Raw genomic sequence first — 27,914 nt, 5'->3', positions numbered from 1 at the left:
GGCTCATCTTCGAAAGCTCTCGACTGCTCTTGGTCCGCTTCATCAGCAGCCCGTGACAGGCGGTAACACCCGGCAGAACTCGGCCGTGTCTCCGATCTTGTTCCGAAGGCCGTCGGGATTTTGGCTGAGGAAGGCTCGCCTCTGATCCAAGTCTCAATTTCTCAGCGTTCCAGTTGTTTGTGAGTTAGTGCATTGGTCTCCTACCATCTCCTGTGATGAGTACTCCCATAACGTTCGTTTTTGGTCATTGAGACATGGCATCTTGTTTCCCAACTATTACATCATTTTGACCGGGTGTTCACTACGGTTCCTCGCCATCTCTGAAATGCGCGGGTTCAGGTTGAGGGGATCTTGGGCTATCGGGGCTCCGTCAAAGTGGGCAAACCCATTAGACGAAGGCGCCCCGGGTATATTGTATGCCGAAGCACTTTCAAGTTCCCCGAGGCATGCCCGCCACACTGCCCTTGCGCGACCATTCTCAGCACTATTGAACAATCGCAGAATCCCCCATATCGACCACATTCATAAGGCGACAAAGACATTATACCGAAACAATACATATTCCCCGATCATTAAACCTCGTCCTCTCCAACAATATCGGGGATTTTCCTCCACCCAACAGTCTCTGAAGGCCCAAACGCCGAACCAGCCGACCAAGACCTCGCGCGCGGAGAACAAGGACAAAGAAGACGAGGATATTGATCAAGGGTTCGAGCTTTCTGAGAAGGCGGCGCAAGCGGCGCAGGTGAACCTCCGCGCAAAGCTAGCTAAAGATGGCAATGGCGGGAAAAAGTCCGGATTGATGGATGTATGGAGACTTCTGCTCATCGCGCGACCTGAAGGAAAGAAGCTCGGCTTTGCATTTATCTGCTTGCTGATTTCTTCTTCGATCACCATGTCGCTTCCCTTCTCAATCGGCAAGATTTTAGATGCAGCTACGAAGGTCTCAGAAGGGGGCGGTAATGAACTGTTCGGGTTGAGCCCTCCAATGTTCTACGGTGCCTTGGCCGGCATTCTCACCTGTGGTGCGGCCGCTAATTACGGCCGCATAATTGTGCTGAGAATTGTTGGCGAGCGTATCGTTGCCAGGCTTCGTTCCAAACTCTTCCGCCAGACCTTTGTGCAGGACGCAGAGTTCTTTGACGCCAATCGTGTCGGTGATTTGATCTCTCGGCTAAGCTCAGACACTATAATCGTCGGCAAGAGCATTACACAAAACCTATCAGACGGACTGCGAGCAGGTGTTAGTGGTGCGGCTGGCTTTGGCATGATGGCTTACGTTAGTCTTAAGTTGTCCAGCATCCTAGCACTGCTTCTTCCCCCAATTGGGCTGGGGGCATTATTCTACGGGAGGGCAATTAGGAGCTTAAGCCGCCAGATCCAGAGAAATCTGGGGACCCTAACCAAGATCGCTGAAGAGCGCCTAGGAAATGTGAAAACGAGTCAATCCTTCGCCGGTGAAGTTCTTGAGGTTAACAGGTACAATACTCAAGTGCGGAAAATCTTCAAGCTCGGAAAGAGAGAGTCGCTGATAAGTGCGACTTTCTTCAGCTCCGTATGTATCCACCCTCCTAGTCCTAGAGGTATCTGACCAGTTTTAGACCGGGCTCATGGGGAACCTGACGATTTTGGTACTTCTCTATGTCGGGGGTGGCATGGTCAAATCCGGTGCTATCAGCATTGGCGAGCTCACTTCTTTCTTAATGTACACAGCTTATGCAGGCTCTAGCATGGTCGGCATGTCTAGCTTCTACTCCGAGCTGATGAAAGGCGTTGGAGCAGCTAGTAGACTGTTTGAGCTACAAGACCGTCACCCCACAATTTCTCCCACAAGAGGCACCAAGGTTATGTCTGCTCGCGGTCCCATCCGCTTCGAGAACGTTTCGTTCAGCTACCCAACCAGACCCGCCGTCCCCATCTTTAAAGATCTAGACTTCGAAATCCCAGAAGGCACGAACGTCGCAATTGTTGGTCCGTCGGGAGGAGGAAAATCCACCATCGCTTCGATACTCCTCCGCTTCTATGTTCCCACTGAAGGACGTGTTCTGATCAACGGCAAAGATATCAGTGGGATGAATGCGAAGTCACTTCGCAGAAAGATCGGTGTTGTTGCTCAGGAGCCTGTTCTCTTTTCGGGAACCATCGCTGAGAATATTTCCTACGGAAGCCCGCAGGCAACTAGGTCCGAAATTGTCGCAGCAGCAAGGAAAGCTAACTGCCAGTTCATCAGCGATTTCGTAAGTCTAGACTCGCTACAGATCTTCTCGTGCCGGCGCTTATTAACACAAATCTAGCCGGATGGCCTCGATACCCAAGTAGGACCTCGCGGGGCTCAACTCTCAGGGGGACAAAAGCAACGAATCGCGATTGCGCGGGCGCTCATCAAGGACCCGGATATCCTAATTCTAGACGAAGCGACGTCTGCTCTTGACGCGGAGTCGGAGACCCTGGTAAACAGCGCCCTTGCAGCACTTCTTCGCGGCAACAACACTACCATCAGCATTGCCCATCGACTTTCCACGATCAAGCGATCTGATTCAATTATCGTCCTTGGCCCCGACGGGAGAGTTGCTGAGCAAGGCACCTATGAAGAACTAAGCTCACGCCCAGAGGGCGCCTTTACGAAATTGATGGAGTGGCAACTGAACGGCGGCGACTCTCAGCCGCCAGTGAGCCCTTCAGTCGATTCCGAGGACCCAGGAAAGCCATGGCAAATCCAGGCAGAGGAAGAAGCAACCCATAATAAATCCGAGCAACGACAATAGACGTCCGTCTAGGCGGCCGGGGTTTGATCACCTTCTCGTCACGAAATATCCTTTAGTCTCCGTTTCATCTTCTCTTCTTCCAGCTTTACATAGCCTACAACCTTCCATCTCTGAAGCTAGTGAAGGACGATGCTTTCTGTATATGACCCCGTGGGACATTCGAAAAAGAAGGGGTTCGTGTCCAGTGGGAACCAGACCTGTAATAATTAGCATAGACATAGGTTATAGAAAGACTCATCTCTATCAGACATTATATCCGGCAATCAGTGTCATCTACTTCTCACAAGAGACGCTCTCGAGAACAAGAACGTGACCGCGGACCTGTCGTCTTGGCAATTGCTTGACCTGCGCTTCTCAGACGCAACAGCAACAACCCACCTGTTTTCCAGAGCGCCCTCCGAGGCTCCATCCGCCCTCTGCGATGATGGGCTGAATTCTTCGCTTGTCTGTCTTTCTTATCCTTTCTATCAAGAGACGTGAAGCATCCAGCCTCAGTCAATATGAATCGCGCTCGGAGATGGCTTTCTCGTTCGACTGCAGACTACGAGCCCATCGAAGGACCCGCGGCATTTGAGGACGAGGACGGGCCTCTCACTTCTCATACAGAGTCTAATACGCCGTTCTCGAGATCTGTATATTGGGTTTTCTTTATATTGGGTGTATCTATGTTATGGGCATGGTACGTCTTTTGAGCAATCTCCCTGTTCCGCTCGAACTGCGTCCTCACCCTGACCGAATTTAGGAATATGTTCCTCGCTGCAGCGCCATTCTTCCGTCAGCGGTTTCAACCGGATAAATGGGCCACTGCTCATTCCCAATCCTCCATCCTAACGGTCTCGACTGCCACGAACTTGGCCTCTGCTTTCATACTCGCCAAGCTGCAGGAATCAGCATCATATCCAAGACGAATCATAGTGTCCCTACTTCTTAACATCATTGTTTTCACCGTTCTGGCCCTCTCTACGATCGTGCTTAAGGATGCATCCGTGAAGGTATACTTTGGGTTCTTGATGGTCATGGTATTCGGCGCTAGCCTGGCAACTGGAGTCAATCAGAACGGAGTATTCGCGTACGTGTCGGGCTTCGGGAGGGAGGAATATACTCAAGCTATCATGAGCGGCCAAGGGTTGGCAGGCGTGCTACCATCCCTAGCACAGACGCTCTCTGTCCTGGCGGTTCCGGAGGAGGTAGGAGAAACGTCACCAGATGCGTCCCGAAAATCAGCCTTCTTTTGCTTCATCACCGCAACAGGAGTCTCCTCTCTGACTCTAGCAGCCTTCGTTTGGCTCATGAAGTGCCAATCGCTGCATGCCATCGATAACCACTCCGACTCATTCAACACCGACCAACCACCCGCCAAGAACGTCAGCCTCCGGACACTGTTTTCAAAGCTCCATCTGCCAGCTATTTCCATCTACATCTGTTTCACGGTAACGATGATGTTTCCCGTGTATACCTCAAAGATCGAGTCCGTTCGCGATAGCCCCGACACCCCGCGCCTCTTCCAGCCAGCCGCCTTCATCCCACTAGCATTCTTCTTTTGGAACGCAGGCGACCTCGTGGGGAGGATGCTAGTTCTCAACCCACGCTACTCACTCGGCCATCACCCTTGGGTACTCCTAATTTTTGCGATCACTCGCGTGTGGTTCATCCCACTCTATCAACTCTGCAATATCAACGGGCTAGGCGCCACCGTCAAGAGCGATATCTTCTACCTATTTGTTGTCCAGCTGCCGTTTGGCGTGACAAATGGTTATATATCGAGCTGTAGTATGATGGGTGCTAATTATTTCGTACCTGCGGACGAACGCGAACCCGCGGGCGGGTTTATGAGTCTCATGCTTGTTGGTGGTTTAGCAACAGGGAGTGTCTTGAGCTTTTTCGCACCAGGTGCATAGAACGATATTTCCTTGCGTTGGTGGCGTTAAGAGTTTCTGAAGAATTCTGGAATGGCGGACATTAGTTCAGGGTATCCCTTTCATAAATTGCCGTCAGATGAGGATACGAAGCCAGGTGTCCTTTCGACCTTACGATATTAACATAGATAGTTCGGTGTACCTCCTTAGGTTGGACTGTAAATGAGTTCTATATGGGGTAATGTAGAACGAACAACTCCAGGACTAATGCCATAGTAACCGTCTATACAAGCCCAATGAAATGCCGTGAGAGCAAAAAAAAAAAAAAAAAGGAAATAAAAGGACCACCTGTATGCCTATTCTGACAAGAAGAAATCCTTCTCGTCCAACCATTGAGCATCAATCGCGAAGGCGACAAGGTCTGCGGTACAACACATGTCTTCGTGTCCATGTTCAGGGTCTAAGAGTTCGACGACAGCGTGCATTCTGTCTTCTAGAGTGCGCTTGAGCTGGGAGACCTTGGAACAAGCCTCCACGGTAAGCGGAACTTCGAGGGAAGGCGAGCGCTTCTTGCCCGGCATGGTCGCTTTCTTGATCTCTTTGTTAGGTGTACATAGAGCGAGAGGCTGCCTTCTAGTCTGAGTCGTAGAGTCTTGAGGTTCCGGTATTCTGTTCTTCAGCAACATTTTGAGAAGGAACCGAAGCCAGATAAGATTTGTCTGGGGGGCATATTCGGCCCAAATTCCAGGGATGTCAGGTATTTTCTCTGTGTTAAGAGGACTACCATTATATAACTGAGCCCGCATACTACAGACCGTATTAACAAAAGAATACCAGGGTTTGCCCCTTGTTTTCGGGATAGGGAAGGCGACTTACTGTCGATAAGTGTCTCTCAATAAAATATCATCTTCGTCTCGGCCAATGGCGTCGAAAATCTGCTTCTTATCGAGGTCTGAAGAGGTGACCTCCGTTATTGTGGAGGTCTCGTCTGCCAGTAACTCAGCGCGGGAGAGCGAATAGTCGATAATCGTCGTCTCCAGCATGCTGAGCCCAAAACCACTAGAGGATGATTGACGCATAATCTCTGCGTCCGACGGGGGGTTCATGCAAGCATCTGGTCGCGTACTCCGAATACAAATATTTCCAAGATGAAGGTCGCGATGCTGTCTCAAGGTCAGATATCGTCTGGAGTACTATGTAGAGTCAGGTGGCTCGTGAAAAGTATTACCTCAAACAACGCATATTCTTCGGCACGCGCGAGAGCCATAGCGACGCCCCAAAATATATCATAGACTTGGAAAATCGACGACCAAGAAAATTTCTCCAGCTCGCAGCCGGCATCGTCCATCTCAACAATAGCCCAAAGCTGGGAATCTGGATAGGCTCTTTTACTCGAGGGATTTGGATTGAGGCAGTCATCTTTCGTTGCCTTGTAAAAGTCCCAGGCCTTTTGAAAAGCCGCTGGAAACCTACCCTGAACAACATGGATTTCCCTGAAACGCGCGAAGCCTGGTATAGGATCCAGGTACTTTAACATCCTGACTTCCGCCACGATCTCCTTGATACTGGTGAATTTCTTCGAGCCAAGGCCGCGTTGGGCTCGTAGGGGGACAATCTTGAAAACACCATCGCCGCACGTCCTGAGACGTGCTAGCTTAGATTTGGACAGTTCCCTCCGGCATATGTCCTCTCGCAACCTGAGTTTATAGACCTCTCCGTATGAACCTTCTGCCACTTTGATAACCTGCAGCATTTCGCCCGCACGTGCAGCCCATGCATCGAACCTCTGGACGCCGTCTGCAGCTACAGGAGACAAGGCTTCAGCCAAAACGGAGGAAACATAAGAATTCGCCTTCGCGTTAGACACATAGTCGGAGGAGACACATCGTGACGTCTTGCCTTTGCTTGTAGCTCGTTTGCGGTTGTGGTGAGGGTTTGGATACTCTTCTTCGTGCCTCTGCGGCTCTTCCATGATTTCCGTTGGGGCTATCCTCACTTCAACCATTTTTTGATAGTTTTTCAAGCCTATTATAGGACCTTTCGGCGAGGGTGGTTGAACCGGATCGGACTTTGCGAGAGATTCCTGTTCCGTCGTCGATGTCTCATCGTCGATAATTATATAGTCTTCGGTCACGGGGCCAATCATTTCCTGAGCATCTTTCTCGTGTATACATACTTCCGGGACGGTCGGCTCAGTGATGCAAAATTCGGCCAGCCGTGTCTGGATGCGGGCCACGGGATCTTGAATCCTCTCCACTTCTGTTATTTGCTGGTCCTTGACTGGGCTTCGCTGCTCAAATACTGCCCTCGGTGCATCCGCCCTCCGCTTGCCGTACACTTTTCGCTTTCCGGAGGTGCGTGTACTGCCTGCTTCTTGCAGTCGGGGCGTGGTATCATCCGCACATGCTTGGGGATGTGAAGATGCCATGACTGATGATGTTCACAGATTTCCTGGAATAGCGAGGACCTCCTCCCCAGACTATTTTCAGGTTGAGATTTGCTGCCGCGAGGGTTTCGAGCTCACTGTCAGAGCACCAGCCTGAAAGGAGGAAGGAGCGATCGGGAGTGTGGAGTTGGGGCCGGACCCAGGCTGTTGACTTATTTCCTGAAACGGATTAGTGTCGGTTGCTCAGGGGAAGCTCCCGAGCTTCGCTTCAGCAATCACGTGAAACGTATCCATCGTCCAGAACCATCGTCCATCGCCTAGTTTTGGGGGGTTTCGAAGACATTATTGGAGAGCTTGGTGATTTCGTCGGCGCCAAGCTCCCTAAGCGCTTTGAGTATGCCTTCGATGGTTGTCTAAGGAAGCCCTTCTCTGTTCCGCGAATACATGTCAATCCCACCAGGAGCAAAGAGGGTCTTAGCGAAGCATGCCCTGACAATCCACTGGGTATTGTCATCCGTATGGCCAAGGCACTCCCAGTGTGAGCTCGCGATCATCAGGCACCCTTTTCCCCGCCAATCCCAAGCGCCTTGATTACCTGGAGCTGGGGTGTCAATTCCGTGGATAGACTTGATCTTGTCAGAGCCTAAGCTTGGTATCGAACAAGGTCGTCGATCTGGGTCCCACCGAAAGATTCGGGAGGAAGACGCGTGAAAGTGATGTTGACGTTCCGCTTCCCCTTCCAGAGTGGCAGACTCGAGTGGGTTACGGGCCAGGTTCCTCTGATAAAGCCGTTGGTTGGTGAGACAGCCATTGTGGTCCCTTCGCTCGCGTGGCTTTTGGGAGGCCCGATATTAAGATGAGAACTTGGAGCCATGGCTTTGTTTCTGTGTGTTACTACAGAGATGGGTATCGCGGGGAAGCGCTTGTCGATTCGGGAAGAATTTCAGAGGAGTCCAGCAACTCCTGGGCTGCGCAGATCAGCTCGACGCAGAGGGGACCGGAGGAGTCCGGATGGGGATGGAGAGGAGTCATGGCGCCTGAGTCGATCGTCAAGGAGGCATGGATGCAAAAGCTGCTCCATCATTGAAGGCTCTGCACAGTGACGTCTTCCCGTCGCCCGGTCCGTTTCGACACTCAAAGGAGCACGCGATGTTGAACTTCTTCAACCCGAAGAAGGGATTCTGAATAAATTTCTTCCATTATTATTTGAGGAATTGCCTCCAGAATCAAAAAGTCATCCTCGAGTTTGTCGCGTCGATCACGCGAGCCTCGCCTCATTTCTGCCCCTGCTTGTGATCCTCGGGCTTCCTTTTCTTTCCGTCTTTTTCCCTTTTTTCTTATCGTCGCCCCCCACAAGCCCCTTCACTTTCCCGTCTCCATTCCTTTTCGCTCATCAGAGCCTTCAAGGCTGGGTGTCGCTTTCATATCTTTCTTCCCTCGCCGTCAATCCGACCTTCGTAGAGGTTCTCCATGATTGGCGATGGCGTTCAACTTCAACTGGTCGCCGCTGACCGCGGACGCGAATTTTTACACCCGCGCCCAGGACCTCCTGACGGCCGCGCTCAATAAGTCGCCAAAGCCCCCGATCATCGTCGACGACATCATCGTCACCGAACTCAATCTCGGATCCATCCCTCCCGAGCTGGAAATATTGGAGATTGGGGATTTAGCAGAGGATCGGTTTCGGGGCATCTTCAAGATGTCTTACACCGGCGACGCCTTTCTCACTCTCAAGACTCGGGTCCAAGCAAATCCGCTCAATACTTACCTTCTCACAAGACCGTCTTTCGCATCGCCGTTGCCGCTCGCTGCAGCGTGAGTAGCAACTAGCGCTCCTCTGTCGCTTTGCATAATCTGACTTTCTGCTTGAATTTAGGACTCCGCTTACCATTCCCCTACAAATCACCCTGTCCGATTTCAAGCTCTCTGGCTTCGTTGTTCTGGTCTTCTCGAAGCAAAAGGGAATTACGGTGGTGTTTCGGAACGATCCTCTAGAATCGCTGAAGGTATCTTCAACATTCGACTCAATCCCCTTTGTTCGCGACTTTCTCCAGAAGGAAATAGAAGGCCAACTCCGAATCCTTTTCATGGATGAGCTTCCTGCTATAATCCATCGCCTATCGCTTCGTTTGTGGGTCCCGGAATATCGAGTCGGTGAGGGACTGGAGAACCAAACACCCACCGGGACTGTAGACGGCCCTGGTCAGGACCCTTTGGCCAGTCCCCCGCAGGACCCAGTGGACGCTTTGGGCAATGCTCTAAACGAATCGGAGATTGCCTCGCTCTCTCTCGATTCCTCGGTCGAGACGCACTCTTTGTTTTCTCAAAAGAACCTCTTGCGGCTCGGTGCGCTCACCGATTCTCAGCGGACGTTGTCTCTATTTACTCCTTCTATTCGGGAGGTTGTATATCGCGCATGTACCTCCCCATTCGACACGGGCGATACTACTGCAAGTGTTGTGTCCCCAGCAAGCCCTGCACTCTCGCGAACTCATTCGCAGATCGGGAATATGTCGTCTTACTTCCCGGATACCGCCAGTGTGGTGTCTTCACAAACCCGATCCACAGCTTCAACACATACGTTGAGCAGCTACGGCTTGAACGTGGGCGCTAGCCGGCATTCTAAAGCTCATTCCAGGAAGCGAAAGAAGCGCGTTGTGGATCTGCGACAACGCCCCAGGACAACTGAGGATGTCGCGAGTGTGAGCGATGAGGGCGCCTTCACCGAGTCCAGTAGTGCACCATCGGTGTACTCAGCCCCTCTCCCCATCGTGGGGGAACAGGTTGACGACCCCGTGACCCCGCCTTTGTCACCGGAGACCGGCCTACATCTTCCGGCTGTCCCAGAGCGGCACCGCACGAGTGTATCGCGGCCCGGCCCCCGGCGTCTGAGTGATGTCTTTGACCAAACTGGGGAACCCTCATCTTCCTTCGAGCAACTCCGGACATCCGAAGCTAGTGATGTTGATGCGACACCGAAGGGCACATTACGCTCGCACGCTCCTGGACTTCACGCGGAGAGGTCCGAGGCTGAGCTCCACAGACAGCTGCCTTCCACGGCTCTTCCCTTTACGGACGAGAAACCAGGTTCCAGTCTCGTCGACCAAGCATTAGTTGAGAGACTAGCAGGAGAAATCGCACGCCGCATGCGCGAGGAGAAATTGTCTGGCCCCAGTTCCTGCAGTCCATTTTGGGACCGCATGAATCATGAGGAAAGCCCTCCTCCGGCCTACGGTCATTAAAAGACTTGTATCATTTTTTGGGCGCATGAAAGCGCCCGGCCGCTTGTTGCTGCCGTCCACTCCTTACACCTTTCCTTATATATTTTGTCTGCCAGCTGGTCTGGGACATTTAATGACTGCTACGACATTTTCATTGCGTTTTAACCATCACATTCTGTCCAGACTTGTGACCTCGAGGATCCGTTTGAAGCGTGTTAGATTTTCTTTCGAGGTCTAAGCTGTACTGCTTAAAATATCTCTGGCGTTTACTGTTGTTTGAATTGCGTCTTTTCTATGCAGGATACCACCTCTCTCACTATTTCGCAAGCCTTTTTCTGGATTTCTTGTTCCAAGAGTTTTATCGTTCTGGGTGGGATAGGTGGGCTTGGGACTACGGAGCAGAAACGAGGGCTTTTCCTACGGAGCCTGCATGGGAGTTTGCGCGATGAATTATTGTAACTTAACAAATCCACGCATCCATCAGCTGCTGTCTCGTCCCTATCCCCATATCTCGCCCTGTCTTGGCCGTAGTGTCAATGGTCCGAGGAGAGCTCCTGTCTCCACCGAACTAGGCTCTCTCCGATCTGGCTCTTGCGGCGAACCTCAATTCATTGATGCCACCCAAACCAACACTTCCCCCCATCGCCTTGGGTTTCCTCTCTCTTTCCCTTCCAACGCCCCAGGCCACGTCTGCAGTTCCGTCCCCCCGGTTCAACTCGCCTTTCCCCTCTCGTCTCGTCCCTTTGCAATGGCGGGAGTTCTCAAGAACGTTTTCGGCTCCCAGCCCAGCTCCGCCGCACTCGAGGATGGTGGTAAGGCTTGCGCCTCGCTTGCTTGAAGCCGACAAGTCTTCGTTTCCCAAGCGTTATTAGCTAACCTGCTCTCCGACAACTAGATTTCGCTGACTTTGTGAAGGCTCCCGAGCCTTCCCCTGCTCCCATCGTGGACTCGCCCCCATCACCTCTGGGTCAGAACGGGGCGAATTCTGTCGTGTACACGAAATGGTACCGAGTTTGGGAGCGCACATCGCCCAAAGACTTTATGCAAGAGGCCATGGTTCTACCAATCATCCTCTTGATTATTCTTTTCCACTTCTGGGGGACTCGTAAGAACCGACGGCGGGCCAAGGAGTGGGTTACCGCTCATGCCTCCGCTCTGCGGAACGAGTTCGCGGTCGTTGGATTCGATGGCATTCAACAGTTGGACGACTCTCCCGTAACCGTCGATTCGATCCTGAAGGAGAACTCTGCGCAGGACTTCTCGGTCTACGCGACCGGTCGCCAAAACGTCGCATTCCTCGACGTCGCGATCAAGATGCCAAAACGCGCCAACCCTGTGACCTATTGGATGGATCAGGTCTTTGCCTTTTTCTTTGATAGCTGGCCCGCTCCGGAGGAATCCTACCAGGCCACTGTGTACACCTTTGATGGGAAGGAGAATGATCTTGTTCCAGTCCCACAGAATACTTCTTCTCTGAAGGTGAACAACTCAACCTACGATGGCTTTATCTGGGCTATTGTACACAAAAACCATATGCGCAGCTTTCGAAACGACAGATATGATGCGTCGATGACTTTCACCAAGGATAATGCGAAACTACCTCAGTGGGTGACTGTTATGACAGAGAGTGCAGAGATCACCGATACCCTTCTCACGCCGGAATTGATTCAGGCCGTAGAGCAAGCAGGCAACAGCTTCAAGTACCTGATCGTTACTGACCAGCCGACTGACAAGCCCACTAAGTACGTTTTGCGCTTGTTACCCTTCCGCATGTGAATGTGATCTAACGTATCTACTCTCAGGATTGAGGAGACTACCCCCCGTAAGCGCGTCCAGCTCTGCTTGTCTCTTGCCTCCTCCGCTTCCGGCTATGCCCCTTCTCTCCCCCTGTTCAACCAATTTCTCCGCTTCCCCGATAGGCTTGTTTCCGTCGGGCATTTCCGTCCAGAAGTGATGCGCAAGATCAGGAATGTTCGCGATGAGGAAATCAAGAAGTTGCGACGTCTGGATGAACAAGAAAAGGCCGAAGAGCGCAAGCTAGCCGCCGAAAAGTTGAAAAAGGAGGAGAGGGAGCGGACCCTCCGCGGCATGACTGCCGAAGAGCAGCGCAAGTTCCTCGAACGCGAGCGCGAGAAGGAGCAGAGACGCTCTATGAAGAAGAACACCAGGCGAGCGTAGACCTCTGACGAGGATGGCAGAGAGGCTGGGAGCAAGACGGAGCTCCATAAAAGTGCTCTCGGATTATGATGCGATTTGTACCTTCATATATGATGTATTGATACGCTATTTGAGGCGAGATGAAGGAGGTCTCCATATGGATGAGACGCTGATTGTTAATGTTAATGTACTGCGATGGCAACCGGCGGCCGGCGAATACCTTTTATATCATAGCTTGAACCCATTTCGCGACATAACGAATACACAATTCTTGATCCTCGAGACACTAGTATTGAATCTTGTAGAGGTCTCTTGGAGAGTGAGATTGTCCAGCTGGCCCAGGCGCATGTCACGTGACAATACTGGATTTTTCCTGGAGCCGACTTTCTTTCCAGTTGCGCCTTTCCGCGAATTGTCGAGTTGGACGAGAGCCGCCCTTTCGCCGTCAATTCTTCCGTCTTGCCTCCGTTTGTGCCTTGATCTCACTTCCTAACCGTACCTCGCCATGTCAGTCTCCTCGCACGCCGCGGCCCGATGCTGCAGACAGCTCGCCCGCCCATCCGCTTCCCTTCGCCTTTCCGCTACATATCAGCAAACAGTCGGCCGGAGGTGGCAGTCCACAGAAGCTGCTGCTGCCGCAGCCAACCCCAAGATCACGCAGATTGTTGACCAAATTAGCCAATTGAACTTGTTAGAAACAGCCGACCTCGTAGCTAGTCTCAAGGTTCGTCTTTCCATACACCTCCACATACACCGAAGCAGGATAGGATGCACAGCACCTGTCCCACTGTCGATGCGTCTCAACCCTCTCCCATGCAGAATCCCATTCCACCGTCTTGACTCGCTCTAACTTTTGGGTCTGCTGGCATAGTCCCGCCTAAACATCCCCGACCTTCCCATCGGTGGCTTCGCTGTAGCCCCTGGCGCCGCCCCTGGTGGTGCTGCAGCGGCGGCTGCAGAAGAGGAAGAGGCCGCGCCCCCACCGCAGGAAAAGACTCTGTTCAACCTGAAACTTGAAGCTGTGGACGCCGCGTCGAAGGCGAAGGTTATCAAAGAGGTCAAGACACTTCTTGGTCTTTCCCTGGTTGATAGCAAGAAGTTTGTCGAGTCTGTGCCAAAGGTGCTGAAAGAGTCTGTGCCGAAGGAGGAGGCCGAGAAGATTATCGAGACGCTCAAAGCTGTTGGGGGGAAGGCTACTATGGAGTAGATTGTGGACGTCTACGGCAGTTCTTTGTGAATGGGAGTGCCCGATACACGGATACGGAACCTGCGTCGGCGTTGCCCTTCCGCGAAAAGGATTGAGAAATGGATCTGGATGGTGGTTTGGAACTGTTCCTGGCCTAATTTTCCACTGGGTCTGTCTCTTAACGGCTGCTGCCCTCCCGCTTTCTGGTTGATGTGGTGTTGCTTTTTATACTGTCATATATCTGATCTCGTTTCTGAGGGTGTCTTGAGACTTGACCAGTCAGCGGGAGGTAAGCAGCGGATGTATATTATCAGCTGTCTTCTCCTTGTTTGGATGATATGCTCTAGATCGTTTGACGACTTCGTGTTTAGCCGTCTGTATGAGAAACACTCGCAGACGTATTTTTTTAGCATTGGAAAATTAGTACTGTAACGATTCTATAGCAAGCTACTGGAAATTTCACTTCGATCACACACATGGGTGGTTCTTCAGGCGATCCAAACGCGGCTCAGCCGTTTTCTTCCTCGCCGCAACTCCATTTCTCCCCACCTCCCCCGATATCAGCAACAGCCATGCCCCGACCATGGCCCAACAACATCCGAAAATGGAGTTGTTTACATTCTCGCTCCAGTTTACCTCTTATTGCGCCACTCGATCTCTCGCCCCTCCGCGCAATGACTAACCATCTCCCCTCCGACACCCACAACAATCCACGGCCTTTCCACTCACACCCCCCTTCCCTCTACGCCGCACCTGCTAGATCTCCCGCAGCTCTACGAGCCCAACAATACCCAAATGCCGTCCGCAGACCGAGACCCATCTTTTCCAGTGACGCCCTCCCCACCCGCGCCAGGCCCGGAGCTGAAGGCGACCTCAGGTCCCGACTAAGAATCCTCGAGAAAACCGGACTGAAACTCATGAGTGAGATGCTGCATGACGGGATTATCGATAAATCTGTGACACCAAAGAAATTTAAGCGCGCTGCGAGGGCGCTTCTGGAGAATGCGTTTACTCAACCTCCGTCGAAGGACGGTGTTGCTGGGATCGCGCGGGGTATGTTCTTTTTGATCGTCTTTTCTCTGCTTGCGGTCTAAGTAACATCACTAAATACTCCTATTCGTTCTGATGCTGACCGTGTATCTGGGCGTAGATGTAGAAATGGATGTGGATTCGATCTTCGAAATCGGCCGTACAATCACACGGGACGACAGGGTGTTGTCTCAAAGGATAATAACATCGTGCGCCCTCGCCGGCGCGAAAATGGCGCTTTTCCTCACCGCAACTCACTACCTGAGGAGCCTCCATAATCATACCAGCATTTTATTTGCTAGATCCACCTCCTCGCCGGCACGCACCTCTTTCCTCGACCAGATCGAAACCCTTGCTACGTCGTCTGGATCTGGAGACGAGGGCGAGTACGGAGTCGGGGACAACCGCGACCCGCGAGCGATGCTCATCCATGCAAAGGCTCTAGGTCTACAAAGAAGGTATGCGGAGGGCCTTGCACTTGTCGAAGAAGTGATGCTACGGATTGAACCCACTCGACGGGAAATCAAGCCGAACGAGGATATAACAGTCTCTTCGGGAATTGAGCCGCCTTGGGAGTTGTATCTGTGGTTAAGGCGTGCGTTGAAAGGAGCGAAGAAAGTCAACAGCGTTCGCCATACCCCAGTGGGGATGCTCGATGATACGAGCGAGGACGAAATGAGTGTAATACGTCTCGCGGCGGTGGATTACCAGAATCCCGCTGTGTTAGAGATATATGCAGACATCATGAAGCAGCAAGGAGATTTCAAAAAGTACGAGCAGTACATGGGGCAAGCAGCTGCAGCCGGAAATAGGGACGCGGGCCGGAAACTCGGCAACCTCTACTATCTCATCTTTTCGCAAAGACGCCCACGACCTGGAGAGAGCGGTGTGACTTTGGATGCGTCCCCAGTGGCGGCAGAGAGGCCAAAGGGCTTCCTCGCCACACTATTATCTTATTTCGGGCCGCGTCCTCTCCCCGAGTACCGTGGCCTAGCTATGGAATGGTACCGCGTTGCCTGGGCCTCGGGCTGTGTTCGATCAGGGTTGAATCTGGCTATACTCTCTCGGCAGGACGGTCATGTTCAGGAGGCCGAGGCTTTACTAGACGAAGCCCGTGGGCTCACCGAAGGGAGTCGTGACTTACAGGCCCAAATACAAAGGATCACCGCGGCGTTCGCTCTCGGAGAATCGCAAATACATTTAAAATACCTTGATTTGTGACCGATGCTACCTAGGTCACCATCGTGGAGGCCAGAAAGCTCCACCAAGGGATGTGAATGTTGTGCTGATAGCTGATTCGGTTTACAATCCTTGATACCCGCTCTCGAAATGCCGTACGTCTAAGACGACGGATATGTATAGGAATGGTAGGAGTTATATTTGTACATTAAGGAGAAGAGAACAGCGTGATCTACATGTGGAAGTATACCACTCAGCCATTGAGATCTCTCGATCAAAAGCACGGTCAAACATTCATGACAAATATAGTCGTTATAGTATCTAGCCTGTATGATATGATAACTCTCGAAGATTAAATAGAACTCCACAATATCCAGTATATGCTCTGAGACGTCACCAATGCCATCTCTGACAACACCTCGTTCGCTCATTCCGTCTTAAGTACGTAGTAAGAATCAAGAGAGTAAAGGCCGTCTATATCTTAACCAAAGCTTCAGACAAGGTGGAGGTGAAGAAGAAAAAAAAATCGAAGAGAAGTAGGGTAAGGTGAACAGAAGGAGAAAAAGGAGGAAAACTAGAAATCGTCAGTCCTCCTGACTTCTCGGGTCGCTCTTTCCTACTCTGCGTCCCTTCCCCATTCCCTTTCCTCTTGTCTTCAGCTCCACAAATCCCAGCTCCTTGAGTCTCACAGCGAGAAGCGACGAGTCCCGCATTCCCGGAAAAGTTTTGGCCGGATAAACACGAAAAGGATCAGACCATGCCTCTGCGAGGATGGGCACAGATTGTCCCGAGTCTTCGACGGTCCCCCAGTTCATAAGCCGGAATTGGAGACGGTACAGACCAGCGGTTCGAATTGAGAGGTCTGAGAAAATGAAGAAACACGCCGCGGGTCCCGGTGACGCTAGACCTAGGGATTTCCGGACGAGTGCTTTCCCATCGGCTTCGCGGTCGTCTCGCGAGGGGTGAGGTGGTGCAGTGTCTGGGTCTGGGTCCTCGTCCACATAGAAGGGAGAGACGAAAGCTCTTCCTGACAACAATGGCGTTGATTGGCCTGGAGCATTGCTGTCATCCAGGTTCATCTCGGAATTCGCGCCGTCCGCGCCCATACCCAATGAACCTCGCCGAGGAGAGTCGTGCACAGGGTAAAGGAGGCACCCAACCGTAAATCGAGGGTCCTGAAGAACGGCGTTGTGTTCTTTCGAGCTCGGGTCGAAGTCTGTTAGAAGCATCTGGATAATTGGGGGCGGGTCAACTGGTCTTCGATCTCTATCGCCGGCGCCGCAAGCACGCGCGGCTATTGGCTGCTGTCTGATATAGAGATGGTATCGGGATGTGCTCGGAGTTCGCAATGGTGGAGGGGACGGCGTTCGTGAAGGATGAAGCAAGTTCTCAAACCCTGACGGCATACTGACTGCGGAATGCGGTTGAAGTGTTGGGAGCTTGTAACTTGGCAGAGGGCCGATTTGGGGGTAAACCCCAGGGCTCCTGTCAGAATGAACGGGGCTCGGAAAGGTCGCAGAGCTACTACTATATCTAAAAACCACGCATTAGATCGACGTTTAAGTGGCTCGACCCCACTATCAGTAACTGAAATGGCCGGGGGAGTAAAGGGCAAGTAAGGACATAAAAATGGGAAATATATTGATAGTCCGTACGGGGAAGTCTGAGCAATGAATATAATCAAGAAAAAGGGTTATTACTGCGAGTCCACATCAGTTGTTCGATTGGTAGAGTCGATCGAGCCACGGGCACGACTTGGAGCTTCGTAGTAGGAGCTCGATGGGCCCCCTTGTTCCACGTTCATTGGCACACCTGGCCGCTGTACGCTATATTGCGCAAGGGGGCCGCTAGTTGCTGGGGGAAATCGATACTTGGAAGCGGTTCCGCTCTCCCATATCCGGCCTTGAGGATGGCTTGCATTTGGGATCGCTGCCAGTTCATGGCTCTGACAGCCCGGAGAAAGGAATCGAGGAGGTTCCAACGCTGGGTAGGGAGGACTCAGGATCGCCGTCCGCTCTCGAGGGTTTTCATCGGAAGTATGAGCCCGGGCGCTGTTATATCTGGCGTCAGAGATATATGTCCATTGCTGGAACGGCGTTCCAGACATCTGGAGAAGACCGGTTTCACAGGCTTGGGTGCTTATATCTGCGGTCCGCGCAAATTCCTGCGTAAGTTGATAAGAGTTGGCGTGTGGAGTCGTCACGCAGGTACTCATCAAGAAAGCAGGAAGCGGTCAATATAGGGCAACAGAGTAAAACGGAGAAAGCGAGAAGCTTCTCGGATATCCAGCACGCAGGGACTTAGGTTAGACAAACACGAGGAGTAGTAAATAAGGAACGGTGATGCGGCGGCAGGGAATGCTGCGCGGGAGAGTCAAGAACCTTAGTTAGGTGTTGCACCCCGATTTGACAGCCTCAGAACTTCGGGGGTCATTATCTTATTGGGTGGATATTCAACCAGGGATGCTGAGGAGAGTGACATGTATATCTTGGCTGCTCTTATGGCATCCCGGCCCCTAAGTCGCCCGGTATGAGAGTATCAACGAGGGAAAGGCTTCGCCATTATCAGAAAAACACAGGTATGAGCAAGTAGGACAGGACCAAGAGTTATGGTGACATTGACAGGGAGTCAGAGGGAGGACTTGACAACTAAATAGTCAAAGATTGGAAGGAGAGATTCGGACACTGACGCAGTGATGGACTATCTTATCCCATCACAGTTAGCGCTCCTTTCCTGTGGGAGAAAGTGGAACAAAAATAAAAAAGATCGGGAGCAAGCCAATCTGGGGAAACAGACTGGGGCTTTGTGAGGTGTGAGGTGTGAAGTGTGCGTGCGCACGCTGCGTGGGGGTGTGGCATTGGCGAGAGGCCTTTACGCAGAGCACCAGATCCCCAGCACGGAGCCAGCAACCAAATCCTCAAGGTGTGGACAACAAATTCACAGTACTCGCAACTTTCAGGCCTGAGGAAATCATGGCTCGAATTGTTGGAATTGTCATCGCCGTTGGGTCTGATGAGAGCAACCGATGACAAACGAAGAGTTAAGTTAGGACCCCGAAAATATATTCGGAGTCTGACAGAACAGCTTCAGGATAGTGCACTCTGCGAGGTCGAGGAGACATACGGTCTCTGGGGGCGAGAGGAGATTGCCCATTTGTTGGTCAAGGCCTTTTGCCTGATGAGAGGCTGAGTCTGATGATATGATGGCCAACCCAGGACTGAAGAGCAGTGATTTTGTCAAATCCAAACATGGACCAGTGATGCATATGCACGCTCCGAGCGCTCTTTGATCTGCAATCGCTGAGGAGGTCGAACGACAAAGTTTAACCCAACAGGCGAGGGGCCGGAAGCAGGGATTGAAATCCTTGCTGGTTCAAGAAAAAGAACTGAAGAGAAAGGGAAATGAGAGAGACAAGCTGAAGCAGAGCAACTATTGTGAGTTGATTGCCCAGTGATCGGATAGTGAGGCTCCGTCCTTTCACGACCTTCGGATGTGTCTCCCAGGCCCCCAGCCGGTTGCCAGAAGGAATTTACGAGTGCCGATCTGGGTAGCGAGGTCTTTCGAGGAAAGGAAATCGATACTCTCGCGATCGGGAAGCAAATTTGATACAGACAAGTCGGGCCACGAGGGATGGGGGACTGGTCAAGGGAGCGGTAAGTTTCCGACCGCAAGAAAGAAAATCCACCTGTCCAGGACTTCCAGAGACGTGTTTCACGCCCTTTGGGACACCGCGGATTGCAACTTCCTGGTGCCAGAGAACCGTACAGTTTTCCTTGGATACACTTCCCATCATCGTAGAACGCAAGGATGATTCGAGTGGGTAAAGCACGGGTATGAAAACGAGTGATTCAATGGGAGCTGGTTGGTCCCTCACGGACAACCTTCGTTGCTTTCTCATGTTGATTGGTGATGGAACAGAGCTGCTCGAATGATTCCACAACTCTTCCGAAATTGGCAGGACAGTGTCAACAACTCGTCCAAGATCCGGCCTGGATCTCCTGGCGCTAATGGCTGCATTCAGCATGGGCTTATTAAAAATTATTGATCCTTCAGAGTTAGCGTAAGAAAGGGACCGTCATTGCTGGGGAACATGGTCACGAAGCGATGCTTCCAGTGAACGTCCCATGAAATGAAATGACGGGAATGTGGCTTTCTCATAATGTTGGGCTCTTCATGCATTCGCACGCACACAGAATCGGCTTGCATTTGTTTAGCGAGAGACTACTGCATGTGGGTTTGCCTTGTTGACATCGAAATTTGATGTATCATCTCAGGCATCGACGCCACATTTGAGTCCCCGAATGCTTCAGACACCGAGAAATGGCGGGCCCATTAAGCATCGAGATACCTGACCGCCTGATCGTCGAGGTGGAGCCAATTGGGCTCTGGGGCCGAGAGGCAAAGGGGGCATTCCCGGAATTTGCGGGCGGGCCTTGTGCAGTCTCGGTGCGAACCTTCGGGCCCTGTGTCCGTGCTCAAAACCAATCAACTTCGAGAAATTGCGAGGCCGTCTCAGGATAACGCCGGGAGTGACAGGCACTTTGCAAGAAGTGCTGATTCGGGTGACTCCTGGAAGTCGGGCGGGAAATGTGTTAGCTCTGCTGCAGCTCTAAAAAGCCGAATCCGAAACTAGGTTCGACTGCAAGTATCGGCACTTCATTGAATTTGGAAAGCTCACCGGAAAGCAATCGCAGATGGTGGCATTCCAGCTTGCTTCCATGTCCATCTGCGGCTGAGGGTGAAAAAGCTCGGTGGCCACCTATGATCGAGATAATGGGAATGGAGATGATCTCGATGCCATTGACTGAGAATTCTCTTGTGCAGAATGGATGTTGGCAGAGGGAAACACAAATAGTCGGTGGGCGGAGCAAGGTTCGTCAAGTGACCTTGCCTTTCCTCAGGCCTCATCACCGTCGCTTATACCTGTTGCGGACTCCACGGGCCGGGCATCCTAGGAGGTTTCGCGGACGACGCATCGACAGCAGCTGAAGTCACCCTTATCTACATGTTATATTCCTCGAGAATCTACACCCAATTCCCACTCTGGTGCTTGATCCGCCCAAATCACTCACTACAACGCGGCCAATACTTCCTCCAAGTTAATCAGGCTTACTGTCACCTTGTTCTGCTCCCCAAGGAGTACACCAGCCCCATGCAACAACAGGAACCGAGGATCTCCCTCGAGAATGCGCAGAGACCTTGTATAACTGTGCGGCTCGGGAGTCGGTACCTCCGTCCATTCCCCCTTACCCAAAGCCTGGTTCACGAATATGGAGTCCTGCGTTCCGGAGCTGACCACGATTGTACCATCTCTTCCTCCCCAAGGCGTCCAGGTCACATATGGGGATGAAGTCGGAATCGTACCACTGGACACGATGAGCTCGTGATGTTCTGCGTCAATGAATCTCTCTGGGTCTGCGCTGATGCGATAGTACAGAGGGAACGAGTAATCAGAGGTATTGAAGAAGGAACCGTACTCGTAGATGTAAAAGTATTTGCCGTTGGGGAGCTATTTCAAAGTCATTCATTAACACATTCCTTGCAGTCCGGTAAAAGGCAAAGGCAAGATCACCTTGGTGACGACCGGCATTCCAGGTCTATCTGTGTAGGTTGGGTAGGCACTATCGCGTATCAGGAGGGGGCCGTTTTCAGGTAAAAGAGGGAGTCATACACATCGTCGACAGGCGGACCCCAGTTAATGAGGTCATCGGTGACCTGGTGGGAGAGCTTCTGGCCATGAGTGGCATTATCTCTTTGATCAGCATAATAGCAAATGAGTTTGCCCTGACTACGGCCCCAAAGATGGCGTTTAGCATCATTCTCGAATAAACAGATGAATCAAGAGGAACCAGGTTCAAAGCTTACTGTGCCAACAAAAATGGCTCCCAAACAGGAGTCAGGCCGTTGTCAGGGACGGCCTCTCCACCAGCGGCAATGTGGCTCAGGAACTTCCATGTAATACCTTCGTCCTGTGACGCGTAGAGACCGATTTCCGTTGAGCTCAAGTCAGTAGGGATACTGCTCCCTGCAAGTAGCAGGGTTCCGGCGCCGAAGCGACCAACGCGCTCAGGAAGATAGTATAGGAATGGCTGGTAGCGCAAGCCCAGCCCGTTCGCTGTATCACGGACCCGGGAGATTTCAGTCCAGGTCTCGCCATAATCGGAGGAACGGTAGATGGGGAAGTAAACCGCTGGAGGTTCGGGCGAGTAGTTTTCCCACGTAGCTAGGATGTCGCCGTTGGGTAATTGCTCATTGCGCGCGTAGAGGGTTCGAGGAATGGTATAGTTCCGTGGCGGTTCAAAGATGGTGGCTCCGAAATATGGCTCTGGGCGCTTCGGCCGGGGATTTGCAACCACTGCCGTGATTGTGATGACAAGTGGAAGGAAACGGAGGATGTGCATTTTGGTGAGAGTTCAAGGAGAGGTATTCTCCAATTCTCAGCCCAGTGGAGGAATCCTGGTCTGGCAGCCAGGTATCTGAATGATTTCAACCTTTTATACAGCTCGACATATCGCAGAAGCTCCTGAAGAGCTCCATCCCACCGGAGTTATGTCGAAGATGGATATTTGTGTCCAGGGGAGCTGTAAAATGCGAAAAATGAAACCCGAAAGGTTTCAACGCTCGACGAACTCCGCAGGAGTTTCCTGAATGGATAGCCGCTAATTTTTCTCGATTGGGAAGGCTTGCTGGACGAGCTTAGTATGAGAGGAGTATTTGCACGAAAAACGCGAGATCGGCCTTGCCAATCACCGCCATGTTGAGTCTGGGGAAATTGCGGAGGACCCGAAATCCAGGCTAAGTCTTGTCCCGGCGGCGTTTCCGTCAATCACGAAGAAATGCCTCGGAAGTAAGAGTCCATGGCTAATCCATTCCAGAGGACAAAATTTCCTCAGAGTATTATTTTATCTTGCCTTTGGAACGACGCATGCGGGACCGCCGACAAACCCTGGCGCATACCGATTGCTCCCCAACAGATAGCCTTGCGATTCGAACCGCTCAGTGAAAGAGACGGATGAATGAGATATCGCCCACGAAGACGCGCACGTCGTGGCCCGGCTAATTCTAGACCGTGAGAGGAGGGCCAGGGCACTGTCAGCGGTGTTGGAGACAGAGATCTCATTGTCTGATCTCATCCCACTCAGCTCCTCAATCTGAAGTGCTGGGGAAGTCACCCGAGAATAGAAGCTGCGGGGCTCCCACGTTTTATGGGGGCCTTGGGGCCTCTCGATGAAGCTTCTTCGAAGACTCTTTGCTGAAGCTGGTCGTTGGAGAACGAGAGGGTGGAGAGACAAGGAGAGGATGAGGAGGAGAGGAACACGTACTCGTCTCCAAAGTTCAGGCATCACATGAGGAGGATAAAAGAGGGGTCAGGGCACCACACAGTCCTTTTAACAATAATAGGGCGTATCTGTCCGTCCTGCCCATCAGAAATTGGCGAGCATTCCCTTCGAAGGCGTTGAATATCTGCATCAGAGATTGAGCCTGCATCATGACCGCTATCCCCAAGATCCAGACAGTAGCCCTTGTACGCGAGCTCGGCGGTCCTGTTGAGTTCGTCGACGACTACCCCGTTCCAACTCCTGGAAATAACGAGGTGCTGGCTAAAGTTCTCTACACGGGGGTATGCCAAAGCGGTAGGCGTCGATCATTCTCCTCAATCGGGCCCCTAGGACTGACTGAACACTAGATCTCCACACGAAGAACGGTACCGCTGCTGGCGCTGATGGAGCTCCCATCACAAAAATCAAGCTCCCTCATGTCGGCGGGCATGAAGGCGTTGGACGCACCATAGCCATTGGCCCAGGATGCAGCCCGGGCTTGAAAGTCGGTGGCTTAGTTGGCATCCGTTTCTCCAGCCGTATCTGTAGACGATGCGAGTTCTGCCTAGCTGGAACGGAGCAGTACTGTGTAAAAAGCACAAACCATCTCCACCATGAGGATGGCAGCTTCCAGCAGTACATCGCTCTTGATGCGGACTATTTGACAATCTTGCCTGACGATATTGATCCCAAAGTCATCGGACCAGTCCTTTGTGCTGGTCTAACTGCGTATAAGGTAAAAAACTAGAATCAATTGCAAGAGCCAATATGCTGATGTTTATCAGGCAGTGCTAGGGGCCAACATTCGAGCCGGGGACTGGCTTGTCGTTGTCGGCGCTGGCGGAGGTCTCGGACATCTTGCCGGTAAACTTCCCACTCCCATTTCAACCCTTAGCCTTGATTAAAGACGCCAGTGCAATATGCAAAAGCTTTCGGAGCCCAAGTAATCGGCGTCGACGGTCTTGACAAACGCGACTTTGTTCTTGGCCTCGGAGCCTCCGAGTTCGTCGACTTCGTCAATACAGATCCCATTCAACGCGTCCACGAAATCACCGGCCTCGGCGCACACGCTGCGGTCGTCACAGCCGGGAGCGCCAAGGCGTTCGCGCATGCGTGCGAGATGCTCCGTGTCGGGGGAACCCTCAGTTGCGTGGGTATCCCACCTGGACGTCCAGTACTCGAGACACCAATCTGCATGATCGTGATCAAGGGGCTGAAGATTCGTGGGAATCTCGTAGGCTCGTTAAAGGAGTGTATGGAAGCGGTAGAGCTGGTCCGGCGTGGGATCGTGAAGCCTGAGGTGAAGGTTCGGCCGTTCAGAGACTTGCCTGCTGTGTATGAGGAGATGGAGAGGGGCGATATTGCGGGGAGGATTGTGCTTAAGGTTGAGTAACTCGCCTCCTCCGGTAGTGCCGTATGCTACTAGTACAACTCAAAGGACGACATCCAGAGTAGGAGCGTAGCCGCGGTGAAACGACGTCACCGTTCAGGAAGGAAATTAATATTCCCCACCTGCGAGACAAGCTGCCAAATGCAAGCTCTGGTTCAACTCTGCTCAAAACCTCAACTCCCCAATTGCCCTGGACAACTATACTAGAATTTCCAACGAGCTACGGCGTAAAATGGCGGATATTTCTCTACCCCCCGCAAGCACGGATGTAAGCTTTTCCCCTCCCCATCTATCACATGCTGAGCTCTTTTCCATTGATCGAGTTATAGCCCCGTGACCTGGCCGCCCTCGAATCCTCCCCCTCAATGCTCTTTCCGACCTTCACCTCCGAAACAGCCTGGTCCCTTGGGATTGCCCTGCGTTCGCGAATTCTGTCCCTCCCCACGCCGCATCGCAAGCCAGCCCTCATCTCCATTACCCTCACCGGGGGCTCCGAACCACACGTCGTGTTTCAGTGCTCCACGGAACCAGGCACGGTCCCTGACAACGAAGTCTGGGTACGTCGGAAGCGAAATACAGTGTTGCGGTGGGGGGTGTCGAGCTGGCTTATGAGGCAGAAGATGTTGGCGGGGGTTGGCGGGGATGCGAGTGGTGTGGAGGCGGCGTTTGTGGCGAAGTTTGCGCTGGCCAGTTCGAGCGGTGGGAAGGTTGCTGATGACTTTGCGATTCATGGGGGCGGGTTTCGGTGAGAGTCAGAGGGGTTGATGGCGTCGTGGGTGCCATTGTGGTTAGTGGGTTGAAACAGGAGGATGACCACCAGGTTATTGTTGAGGGAGTGAGGGAGTTTCTTGGACATGATGGACACTGAATATCTGGATGTTCTCGAAAGAGGCTACCCAAAGTCCTGCTTCGAACGGAGAAGAGCTCCTACGGAGTACAAGTAGTAGTATTGGATCGTTTGTATTTGGTATCATGCTCGCCCTATCTTATACCAATGATAGATGTGTTGGTCCCGGCTCGAGAATGCGAAGTTGGAAAAATGGAAAAGAGCCTTAATACAGTTGAACTCCAGAAAACCCTCTAAGTTATTTTACAATTCATCGTGACCGTAGTCGTCATCGTCGTCCTCTGTAGGAGCAGAGCCATAAAGCTTACTGGTGATGGGGTACGCCACGTTGGACAGCTGCTCCTTCTGCTCCTCGAAGTCCTCAGTCGTGGCAGAGGCACCGTTCTCTTCCAGCCAGTCGGTCACTTCCTTGACAGCATCCAGGATAATCTGCTTGTCATCCTCGTCGATCTGGCCACCAAGGCCGTTTTCGTCATTGACCTGGTTCTTGAGGCTGAAGGCATAGTTCTCCAATCCGTTGCGGGCCTCAATCTTAGCCTTGATGGCTTTGTCTTCCTCAGCGAACTGCTCTGCCTCAGCGACCATGCGGTCGATTTCCTCCTGAGACAGGCGGCCCTTATCGTTATTGATAGTGATGGACTCCGCCTTACCAGTGCCTTTGTCGCTAGCGCTGACCTTCAAGATACCGTTGGCATCAAGATCGAACGAGACTTCAATCTGAGGAACACCGCGAGGGGATGGAGGTATACCGGTAAGCTCAAACTTGCCGAGCAGGTTGTTATCCTTGGTGAGAGAGCGCTCTCCCTCGACTGCGGCGGGTTAGTGGCTCTCCTACAACACAAATCGGGCGCGGAGACACTTACAAACTTGAATAAGGACGGTGGGCTGGTTATCAGCGGCGGTCGAGAAGATCTGGGACTTACGGGTGGGGATGACAGTGTTGCGGGGAATGAGTTTGGTCATCACACCACCAGTGGTCTCGATACCAAGAGTAAGGGGGTTGACGTCCATGAGAACGAGGGTCTCAGTGCCTTCCTCACCAGACAAAACACCACCCTGAACAGCGGCTCCGAAAGCAACAGCCTCATCAGGGTTAATACCCTTGCTTGCCTTCTTGCCGTTGAAGAACTCTTCCAGGATAGACTGAACCTTGGGGATACGAGTAGAACCACCAACAAGGACAATGTCGTCAATCTCCGACTTGGACACCTTGGCATCCTTCAGCACCTGCTCGACAGGCTTCAGAGTCTTTTTGAACAGGTCCATGTTCAGCTCTTCAAACTTGGCGCGGGTCAGAGTCTCAGAAAAGTCCTCGCCGTTGTGGAAGGCTTCAATTTCAATGCGAGTAGACATCTGCGAGGACAAAGTTCGCTTCGCCTTCTCGACTTCGCGCTTGAGCTTACCCATGGCCTTTAGGTCCTTGGTTACATCCACGCTATTCTTCTTGTTGTATTGCTTGACGAAATAGTCCATAACACGGTGGTCAAAATCTTCACCACCAAGATGAGTGTCACCAGCGGTAGCCAAGACCTCAAAGACACCGTCATCGATCGACAGAAGGGACACATCGAAGGTACCGCCGCCAAGATCGTACACAATAACCTGCCGCTCCTTGCCCATCTTGTCCAAACCGTAGGCGATAGCCGCGGCGGTGGGTTCGTTGACAACGCGGAGGATATTGAGGCCGGCAATAGTACCAGCGTCCTTCGTGGCCTGTCTTTGGGCGTCGTTAAAGTATGCGGGAACAGTAACAACAGCGTGTGTAACCTTCTTGCCAAGGTAACCCTCAGCGATCTCCTTCATCTTACCGAGGACCATGGCGGAGATCTCCTCGGGACTGAGCGTCTTGGGGGTCTGGTTGACATCGACTTTGACAAAAGGCTTTCCATCCTTGTTCACAACCTTGAAAGGGAAGTTCTTGACGTCGCGCTGGATATCCTTGTCATCATACTTGCGGCCAATCATGCGCCTATATCGAGTCAGAAAACTGGTCGCAGTGTCAGCCAATAGAAAAGAAACTCACTTGATGTCGAATATAGTCCTCTTAGGGTTGGCGGCGTATTGATTTTTTGCAGCGTCACCGACCAGGCGCTCCTCATCGGTAAAGGCGACGTAGGAGGGAGTAATACGGTTTCCTTGGTCGTTGACGAGAATCTCGACTTTTCCATTCTGCATCACACCAACACAGCTGCCAGGGGTCAGTTTCTCGGACTTCCATCCATGGTTCAGGCAGAATAAACGTACGAGTAAGTTGTTCCCAAATCGATACCGATGACAGTTCCGTAGTTGTCCTGAACGGAGGCATCATCCTCCTGAGCGTGTGCTGATCCGAAAAACGCCAGGGGCGCAATGAAGACAAGGAGAAGGTAGAAGACGGTGGTCCAAGCAGCAAACGGCTTGGCCGTGCCGCGGCCTGAGACACGCGACATGGCGAGTATGGATGTTCTGTTGAACTCGTGGAATAGAATGTGGCTTTAAGCCCAAGCTTCAAGAAAACGGGAAACGAAGAAGGCAAAAAGAAAAGTAAAGCAAGCCCAACCAGATATAAACGGAAGGGGAGCACGAATTGAAGAGAGGTA

General features: G+C 52.2%; 11 protein-coding genes across 11 annotated transcripts; 7 read left to right on the top strand and 4 right to left on the bottom strand.

The window, feature by feature from the left end:
* The first annotated feature begins 139 nt into the window (after positions 1–139).
* On the top strand, positions 140–3,031 carry mdr2 (ATP-binding cassette permease mdr2). The gene is made up of 3 exons (XM_071028287.1): positions 140–1,555; positions 1,602–2,237; positions 2,295–3,031. The coding sequence occupies exons 1-3, from the start codon at positions 326–328 to the stop codon at positions 2,763–2,765; spliced, it is 2,337 nt and encodes a 778-aa protein (XP_070889792.1). The 5' UTR covers positions 140–325; the 3' UTR covers positions 2,766–3,031.
* A 103-nt stretch (positions 3,032–3,134) lies between these two features.
* On the top strand, positions 3,135–4,961 carry BJX67DRAFT_344682 (nucleoside transmembrane transporter FUN26). Its single transcript, XM_071028286.1, has 2 exons — positions 3,135–3,444; positions 3,508–4,961. Exons 1-2 carry the CDS (start codon positions 3,266–3,268, stop codon positions 4,661–4,663), a joined length of 1,335 nt encoding a protein of 444 aa, XP_070889791.1. The 5' UTR covers positions 3,135–3,265; the 3' UTR covers positions 4,664–4,961.
* BJX67DRAFT_248873 (uncharacterized protein) lies at positions 4,821–7,162 on the bottom strand. The gene is made up of 3 exons (XM_071026225.1): positions 5,850–7,162; positions 5,498–5,784; positions 4,821–5,428 (listed from the first exon to the last, which is right to left on the bottom strand). Exons 1-3 carry the CDS (start codon positions 7,047–7,049, stop codon positions 4,978–4,980), a joined length of 1,938 nt encoding a protein of 645 aa, XP_070889790.1. The 5' UTR covers positions 7,050–7,162; the 3' UTR covers positions 4,821–4,977.
* Positions 7,163–8,230: 1,068 nt separating this feature from the next.
* On the top strand, positions 8,231–10,454 carry BJX67DRAFT_248880 (MDM34 family protein). The gene is made up of 2 exons (XM_071026226.1): positions 8,231–8,822; positions 8,884–10,454. The coding sequence occupies exons 1-2, from the start codon at positions 8,488–8,490 to the stop codon at positions 10,247–10,249; spliced, it is 1,701 nt and encodes a 566-aa protein (XP_070889789.1). The 5' UTR covers positions 8,231–8,487; the 3' UTR covers positions 10,250–10,454.
* Positions 10,455–10,976: 522 nt separating this feature from the next.
* BJX67DRAFT_378132 (CCDC47 family protein) lies at positions 10,977–12,406 on the top strand (the record flags this gene model as incomplete). Its single annotated transcript, XM_071032284.1, has 3 exons — positions 10,977–11,040; positions 11,124–11,970; positions 12,031–12,406. The coding sequence occupies 3 exons, from the start codon at positions 10,977–10,979 to the stop codon at positions 12,404–12,406; spliced, it is 1,287 nt and encodes a 428-aa protein (XP_070889788.1).
* Positions 12,407–12,794: 388 nt separating this feature from the next.
* BJX67DRAFT_344672 (mitochondrial 54S ribosomal protein bL12m) lies at positions 12,795–14,120 on the top strand. Its single transcript, XM_071028285.1, has 2 exons — positions 12,795–13,109; positions 13,257–14,120. The coding sequence occupies exons 1-2, from the start codon at positions 12,891–12,893 to the stop codon at positions 13,590–13,592; spliced, it is 555 nt and encodes a 184-aa protein (XP_070889787.1). The 5' UTR covers positions 12,795–12,890; the 3' UTR covers positions 13,593–14,120.
* A 5-nt stretch (positions 14,121–14,125) lies between these two features.
* On the top strand, positions 14,126–16,149 carry BJX67DRAFT_344671 (uncharacterized protein). Its single transcript, XM_071028284.1, has 2 exons — positions 14,126–14,624; positions 14,722–16,149. Exons 1-2 carry the CDS (start codon positions 14,144–14,146, stop codon positions 15,819–15,821), a joined length of 1,581 nt encoding a protein of 526 aa, XP_070889786.1. The 5' UTR covers positions 14,126–14,143; the 3' UTR covers positions 15,822–16,149.
* On the bottom strand, positions 16,093–18,651 carry BJX67DRAFT_248822 (velvet factor family protein). The gene is made up of 2 exons (XM_071026224.1): positions 17,480–18,651; positions 16,093–17,312 (listed from the first exon to the last, which is right to left on the bottom strand). The coding sequence occupies exons 1-2, from the start codon at positions 17,992–17,994 to the stop codon at positions 16,364–16,366; spliced, it is 1,464 nt and encodes a 487-aa protein (XP_070889785.1). The 5' UTR covers positions 17,995–18,651; the 3' UTR covers positions 16,093–16,363.
* Positions 18,652–20,768: 2,117 nt separating this feature from the next.
* Positions 20,769–22,430, bottom strand: BJX67DRAFT_248661 (sialidase family protein). The gene is made up of 4 exons (XM_071026222.1): positions 21,645–22,430; positions 21,451–21,567; positions 21,352–21,400; positions 20,769–21,288 (listed from the first exon to the last, which is right to left on the bottom strand). Exons 1-4 carry the CDS (start codon positions 22,178–22,180, stop codon positions 20,851–20,853), a joined length of 1,140 nt encoding a protein of 379 aa, XP_070889784.1. The 5' UTR covers positions 22,181–22,430; the 3' UTR covers positions 20,769–20,850.
* Positions 22,431–23,268: 838 nt separating this feature from the next.
* Positions 23,269–25,237, top strand: BJX67DRAFT_370189 (chaperonin 10-like protein; the record flags this gene model as incomplete). The annotated part of the gene is made up of 5 exons (XM_071030884.1): positions 23,269–23,413; positions 23,467–23,834; positions 23,884–23,962; positions 24,013–24,227; positions 24,818–25,237. 5 exons carry the CDS (start codon positions 23,269–23,271, stop codon positions 25,235–25,237), a joined length of 1,227 nt encoding a protein of 408 aa, XP_070889783.1.
* A 207-nt stretch (positions 25,238–25,444) lies between these two features.
* On the bottom strand, positions 25,445–27,700 carry bipA (Hsp70 family ATPase KAR2). Its single transcript, XM_071028283.1, has 4 exons — positions 27,679–27,700; positions 27,359–27,582; positions 26,199–27,304; positions 25,445–26,144 (listed from the first exon to the last, which is right to left on the bottom strand). Exons 2-4 carry the CDS (start codon positions 27,508–27,510, stop codon positions 25,579–25,581), a joined length of 1,824 nt encoding a protein of 607 aa, XP_070889782.1. The 5' UTR covers positions 27,511–27,582; positions 27,679–27,700; the 3' UTR covers positions 25,445–25,578.
* Between the last annotated feature and the right edge of the window lie 214 nt (positions 27,701–27,914).

Source organism: Aspergillus lucknowensis, assembly GCF_044049455.1.
Source record: "Aspergillus lucknowensis strain CBS 449.75 chromosome Unknown BJX67scaffold_5, whole genome shotgun sequence".
NCBI lineage: Eukaryota > Fungi > Ascomycota > Eurotiomycetes > Eurotiales > Aspergillaceae > Aspergillus > Aspergillus lucknowensis.
Note: the sequence above shows the minus strand (reverse complement) of the source record. Positions and strands in the feature narration are given on the sequence as shown.